The sequence below is a fragment of the Onychostruthus taczanowskii genome, unplaced genomic scaffold, assembly GCF_017590055.1.
Source record: "Onychostruthus taczanowskii isolate IOZ18803 unplaced genomic scaffold, ASM1759005v1 scaffold28, whole genome shotgun sequence".
NCBI classification, from domain to species: domain Eukaryota; kingdom Metazoa; phylum Chordata; class Aves; order Passeriformes; family Passeridae; genus Onychostruthus; species Onychostruthus taczanowskii.
In genome coordinates, this window is record NW_024500128.1 from 4,428,785 (window position 1) to 4,435,211 (window position 6,427).

A 6,427-nucleotide genomic window follows, 5' to 3' on the forward strand; every position below is an offset into this window, starting at 1 on the left:
TCCCCTCTTTGTTGGCTTCAGCTAATGTGATCTTTTTGCTCTCTTTCTTTCCTTAACAGATTTATCACAAAAAGAGTGTTTTATCACTTGGCTGTTGAGCGACCTGTCATCTATGATGGAAGTGATTTTCCATAGCCTTTACTATACTGTGTATTTTTAATTAAATTTTTAAGATATGCTATTATTTATGTACATGTGTAAGCATTCTGATTACCACTGTGTTTGAAGACTTTGAAACTATGCAATAGTTCTAATGCACTTAAAAGAAGATGTGTACACTAAAATCAGAAGCCTTTTCAGGAACACTAATGGTTCTGTACTGTGTACAGATTGCTGAAAAGCCATGTTGTGTGGTTTAACAGGTCAATAATAACCAATATTTTTTCAGTGGGGAGAAAAATAAACTTGGGGGTATCTAAATGCAAACTGAAATTTTCTGCTGAAAATTGAGCTATTTTTCTTCCAGAAATATCCTTCAAAAGGAAATTTAAAGAAAAATGCCTATTTTTACACCTCTTGAGGTGTAAACATAAGCATCTCTGTTCTGCTGTACTGCTCTTACAGTCAGAGCAGCAATTATGCAATACTTCAGTCTTCACAATTATTGTAATCCATCTAGAATTTTTTATCTTTTCCAAGTTTTATAAGCAGCAAACCATAGGAGTTTTATACATTCTGGGCTAAGATTTGGTAAGTCTTAACTGGCTTTTTCCAATACTTTGGCACCGAATACCAGTTACAAAATAATAAACACGAAGCAGCAGCTCCTTTCACTTTGGCTCACCATACTCTACGTTAGCCCACGGAACCCAGTTCCTACGGTGAGCACCAGTGGCAGAACACAGAACATCCCCTGTGGAATAAAGTACTGCTCACTGAGTGATATCAGGAAGAGGAGCATTCCTTTTTCCTGCCTTAGCACCTTACTCATCAGCATTCACAGGAAAGCACAGATTCTGAGGAGATCAGCAGCATCTCTCTCTCCAGACCACGTGGAAGGCAGCCATAATGCTTGACGGGTCTCAAAATATCCATCCAAAATGGAATGCATATCCAGGCCTGGTGAGCTCTCCTCCCAGTCGTGTTAGTGCATTCTGTCCTTTTCTTAAGCCTTGCAGTTGCCCTATCCAACTGCTAACTTTCCATCTCAGATTTGGGGGCTGTTAACACTGCCTTTTAAGGGAAGACTGGGTTCTCGCTTATACAAAACTTCTATGCAAACCATCTGCTTTCCATATAGAATTTCAGCTTTTTTCCAAATACCTGAAAGTGGATTTTTTGTACAAAAAAATCCCTGTCTTCCAATAGAATGGCAAAACATTTGGCAGGAGAAAGAAGAAAAGCTCTTTCTCCCAACCAGCCCTCCTCATAATTTAAGTGTGTCTGATTTCTCATGTTACTGTTCTCCCAAGAAACCTCAGACCTGGAGGGTTTTAGTGCAGCAGTTGGTAGAAGACCAGCAAAACCTGTGAGGAACCCTGTGGAGACATGGTGGCAGGTGTAGTTGACATACAGGGGTCATGGTGGGAGACAGAAAATAAAGCATGAGGGGGAAGAAGAAAAAAGGGCAAGCATAAACTACAGCAAATGGTTTGGAGAGAGGAAAGGGGCAAACTTGTAAAAGCAAGAAGAGGAAATTGGAGGAACAAGCTCAGCTAGGGAAGGTGGTCAGGAGAGGCCAGCTGGTGTTTATGTTTTGCTGGTCCAATCCAATAACCATAAGGGATCTCCCACCCCAAAGAACTGGCTGTTTAAAAGGTGGAGATCACAAACCAAGTGTTGGACATTTACACAGGAGCAGCTGAGGCAGAGGGAAATTTCTAATCATGGAAAAGAAAATAATTGCAGTTAAAGGTTGCTCATCATTTGTTCCAGTTGTTAACAATCTATAATACAGTGATCCTGAAAAAGATTGTGAAAAAATGACTACTTTTCATGGAGCACCTAGGATTTAGGTCTCTGGCTCATCGATAGCATTCCCTTGCCTTCAGCTGCCTTTTTGCCCATGATGCTGGTGTGCTCCCAACCCTCTGCTGGGCAGAATGGTTAGTGGAAGGTGCAAGCTCCTGAAGGCTGCAGTGTAGTTAAGCCCTGACCTGGTTGTGTGCATGAAAATGAGATGGACGAGAGACTGACGTGGGCAATAAACAGCAATAAATGGCACGGATCGGTTCATGAATTACAGCATATTTCAGTCCTGAAGCTATGTTTTATATTTAATTAGGTAAGAAGAGATTATTTATTGCTTAAAAATGGAGTACTGTGTACCATATGCTATGCAATTTCACTGAGCTGTTACTGAAGTCTGCTGCAGTTTTCTTTTAAGCTTTTGGTTGTGGTTTTTAAAAACATTTTGCTGTTGTTTACTTAGAATACTAATTTTGCTTAGAATCCCTGATACCAGGGATATCTTTCTAACATGCCAAATGTAAGGTAAAGGGACACTGTCAAGTATCTTCAGCCAAAATATGACATCTCTCTTAAAAAGTATTTGAAGTCTCTCTACTAAAAATAATTTGACAGCCTTGCCTCTTGATTTCTCTCCACATCCAGTTCTTGACATTTTTTTATCCTGTGGCAAATATTTTTAAGCCCCTGTTCATGTACCTCTTAAAATAATTGTCTCCATGTAATATGCCAGATGTTTCTGTGGAGGTCTCTCATGTAGACAGTCCTGAGACTGGCTGAAGCCTGTGTTTGGGAGAAGGGGAGTAAATTCACTGCATTGTTCTCATTTAGCATTTGAGTATTTTCTTCAGGTTTTCCTGCCCTTTGAGAATAATTTTATTGGGTTTTTTTTTCTCTTTCTGGAAGAAGATTAAGAGTGGGAGTCAGAACCTGTAGTTTAAAGATGAAAAGAAAGTGTTTGTTTCTGACCAAAGACAATCCTTAAGGAGAAAAAGTTTCAAATGATGAAACATCAGGCTGGTAAGGTGAAAGTGGACAGGAGTGCAGCTGTTCAAAGAAGCTTCCCAGGAGCACTAATCCCATCATAACTGCTGGAAAAGGCTGTGAAGAGACAGTAAAGAACCTGGCATTAGTTGTTTAAATGTCCCAGACAGTTCATTACTGTTGTTTAAATGTCCCAGACAGTTCATTACTGGAATCATGGAAACTCCAATAAAGGACTTTGCACATGGGAAGGCTTGTGCAAGAGATTATTTAATTGTGCAAGAGATTATTTCATTCAAGCATCTCATTCTTCCATTCATAAAATTCTTGTTCGTGTGAGCTATGCCAGCAATGCTGAAAAATCTGTTTATTTACTGGTGCTCAGGTGGATTTGTTGAATTGGGCTTTTTATTATCTGCAGGAATGAAATAAAGAGAAAAATATTTTTAATTGATCATGAAATTAATTGAAGGAGATGTCACATTCATAGGACAATTAGATTATACATTGTGATTAGCATAAGTAATTAGATGTTTTTCTGGGTGCTGGAAAGGGTAAAGAGATATAGAGGTAAGATTTTTTTATTACAAAGGTTTCTGCAAAGGAAAGAATGTAGCTTCTTCAAGAAAATGACAGTGTTCCTTTACTCAACATTACTCAATGTTTCTTTATGAAAAATGAAAGAGTGTACCATATTGCACAAGAGTGTACCATATTAAAAAATAGCAAAACTACAAAAGCCTGACTTCCTGAAACTGAAATTGCATTCTAGTTTTAATTATGCTCAATCACTGAGGTTGTAACTTGTTCAAAAGCATCTTTTGGTCTTAACTGCCAAAGAAATGCAAGCCCGGTTCACATCAAACTTCCTGCTCCAGATATGGGAAAAATCATGTATACCAGTGTCTGTACAGTTACTGAAATGTTAATGGTTGTGTTGGAATGTTTTTCTTGATGCTTTTTTTCCCTTTTTTTAACCTCAGGAATTTAAGAATAAAATTCTTTATCATTGTGAATGTTTGTCCCTTTTTTACCTTGTAGAGATAACATTGTGTGGAAGATAAATCTATAATTGTATCATCTACTTGGGGGTTTTATGAAATTTATGTTGTTCCATCCCCTCATTTCAAAGCTACAATTACCAATAGAAGGTTCAGAGCATCTCCAGAGTCCTGGCTTCATATTCAGAAGCTTCCCTCTAGGAGAGGCTCCAGCAAAGCCTAATCTGGAGTATGAGGAACCTGCAAAGAATGAGTTTTATGTATAGCCAGTACATGTGTAAGTGACCATACGTTGCTGTACCTCAGCCCTGCAGGGAACTGCTGCAGCCATTGAAAGTCTTTGTGTCCATCTCCAGTAATGCATTTTCATCCATCCTGGATAATATCCCCTCCCTTGGTGCTAGGGGAAAGGCTTTCCTAACCCTCCTTCTGCCTTATATTTCTGTGCCCCAAGAACAGGCCTTGGTACACACACAGGCTAGCATTTTTCTGTGGGGACCATGTGAAGCTGCTGCAAGGTTGTTTGTCATATCCTCTGCATTAGTCCTTGAAGTGTCACAGGGATGCTTTGAAGTCCAAATACAGTAATAATTCCTGTACTTTCACACCTTTCTGTCACTTCCCTGCTCTCTGGAAGAGGTGCTTCTATAAAGATGTCTCTGTTTTGGGCAGAGCAGGCACCAGGTAGGCACGTTTGCCTGCAGAGAGTGAAAGTTTCCTATGGCTCTCCCAGCTTCCTCCCCTTGTACCGCAAGCAGGCTGGTGCTGTGCTATGTGACTGCCTGCACCACGGTGACAGTGCAGCACTTGGGGCAGGGATGAGTCCAGCTGCTTCTTCTTCGAAGAAGAGCAACAGCATAGGAGACTACAGCCCAAAACTGGGAAGACCTGGGAAAAACTGGCCTCAAAGAGAAGGGAAAGGACCCAAGCTATGGAAGATCTCAGGCCTCTCCCAGGACTTCCAGCAACTGCTGGGTGCCCATCCTGCTAGAACTGTGCAGAAAACATGAGTAGAGTCCCCTGGGACTGCTCGTGGAGCAAGGGAGGCAATACCCTTTGCCTGTGAGGAAACCTCCCATCCTGGAAGAGAGCATGAGGTGAAGGTTGGGGACACCCTAGCCAGGCACAAGAGGGATTGTGGTGGGATAGATCCAAGTAAAATATCAGGGCAGAGGGACAGAGGAGCCCAAGAAGGGTTTGACTACAAGGAGCTGTGCTGCTGGTGGACAGAGGCCCCCAGCAGATGCAGGAGGAAGTAATGGCAGAAAACACCTCCATGACCAAGTCCCTGCTGTGTGCTGACCAACAAGAAGGGTTGCAGCCAGAGGGGTGCAGGGAGGCAGCTTCGCCCCATTTGTGTGGTGAGAGCAGCTTGGGGAGTCACCAGCAGCTGCTGGACCACAGGCAGCTGTGGTGGAACCAACCCCAAGAGGGAAAACCACCCCCAGGGAGGTTGGTCCCCAGCTTCCCCTGGCACAGTGATGGGAGTAGCCTGACTCAGGGCAGGATGTGCACGACCCAGGGACAATCCCGTCACCCCAAACTGCTGCAAATTCATTGCTGTTTCACCACCCTCAGCAGTTTCACCTGCTGATTGAGCATGAATGTTTCTCACTGCGTTTTCGGGACTAAAGAAGCTTTACTTTCTGTGAGATGGCCACAGAAAGTTCAGGTTCCTGGGGCTGGTGAGACGTAGTGCAGGGAAGAGGAGTTTGCAGCACCTAAGGTTTGCACACTTACTTGTTTGCATAACTAAAGGCCTCTTTGGTGGCCAGGAGAGCCCTCTGAGTAAGAGCCCTATCACCCCTAGCCTCAGGAAGGGGTAGTGGGACTGAGCGGCTGTGGGGAAGCATCTGCCCCCATTGTGGTCCCTCCTCCCCTGCCCCCAGAAATCTGCCCTACCTCCCCAGACTGCACCCCAGCCCTCACCTCAGGAGCCTAAACCTGCTCAGGTGCCTTCAGCGTTCTCAGCTGCAGCTTCCACACCACGAGGGTCAGATATTTGAAATAAACCCTCTTAGCAAAGTTCTCCTTTAGCCTCTTTTGAGAGGGGTAAATGCTGTGATTGCAAACAGGTTATGTGTATGGATCCAAAGTGGGAAGGATGTCTGGAAAAGAAACAACCAGTTCATCTCCTTGGTGTATGTGACAGTGCCTTTATTTAATTTTGGCTTCTGTCTGCTGAGCACAAATTACAAAAACCCCCCATACCCTTCTTATACATACAGTGAAAATTATATACATCTTTGACCATTTTTCTTTTTAAGGAAAAGGTAAAAAAAAAAAAAATCCTAATAAATGTACATGAAACGTGAACCCCATCTGCCTAGGTATACCCTATTAGCTAGAAAAGCAGCACCAATCTGTGCAGAAAGCTCTTGTTTATCAACATGCTTTAATGATAAATGCACAATGAAAACCCTTTTTCCCTCGAAGAGCTAAGCACCAGAAAGCAAACCAGGTTCCATGAGATTATTTAAAACAAAGCCTCCTGAGCAGTACATCCTGCAACTGAAGAGTGGGAGGTGCAGGCT

General features: G+C 42.6%; 1 protein-coding gene across 10 annotated transcripts in view; it reads left to right on the forward strand.

The window, feature by feature from the left end:
* The window catches only part of FYCO1 (FYVE and coiled-coil domain autophagy adaptor 1), a 44,979-nt gene extending 41,071 nt beyond the window's left edge, over positions 1-3,908 (forward strand). For all 10 annotated transcript variants that reach the window (XM_041407769.1, XM_041407776.1, XM_041407768.1 and 7 more), the window contains one exon: positions 60-3,908. In XM_041407769.1, coding sequence (XP_041263703.1) covers positions 60-135 — 76 coding nt within the window. In that variant the 3' untranslated portion in view covers positions 136-3,908. The remainder of the gene's footprint in view (positions 1-59) is intronic.
* Positions 3,909-6,427: the final 2,519 nt, after the last annotated feature.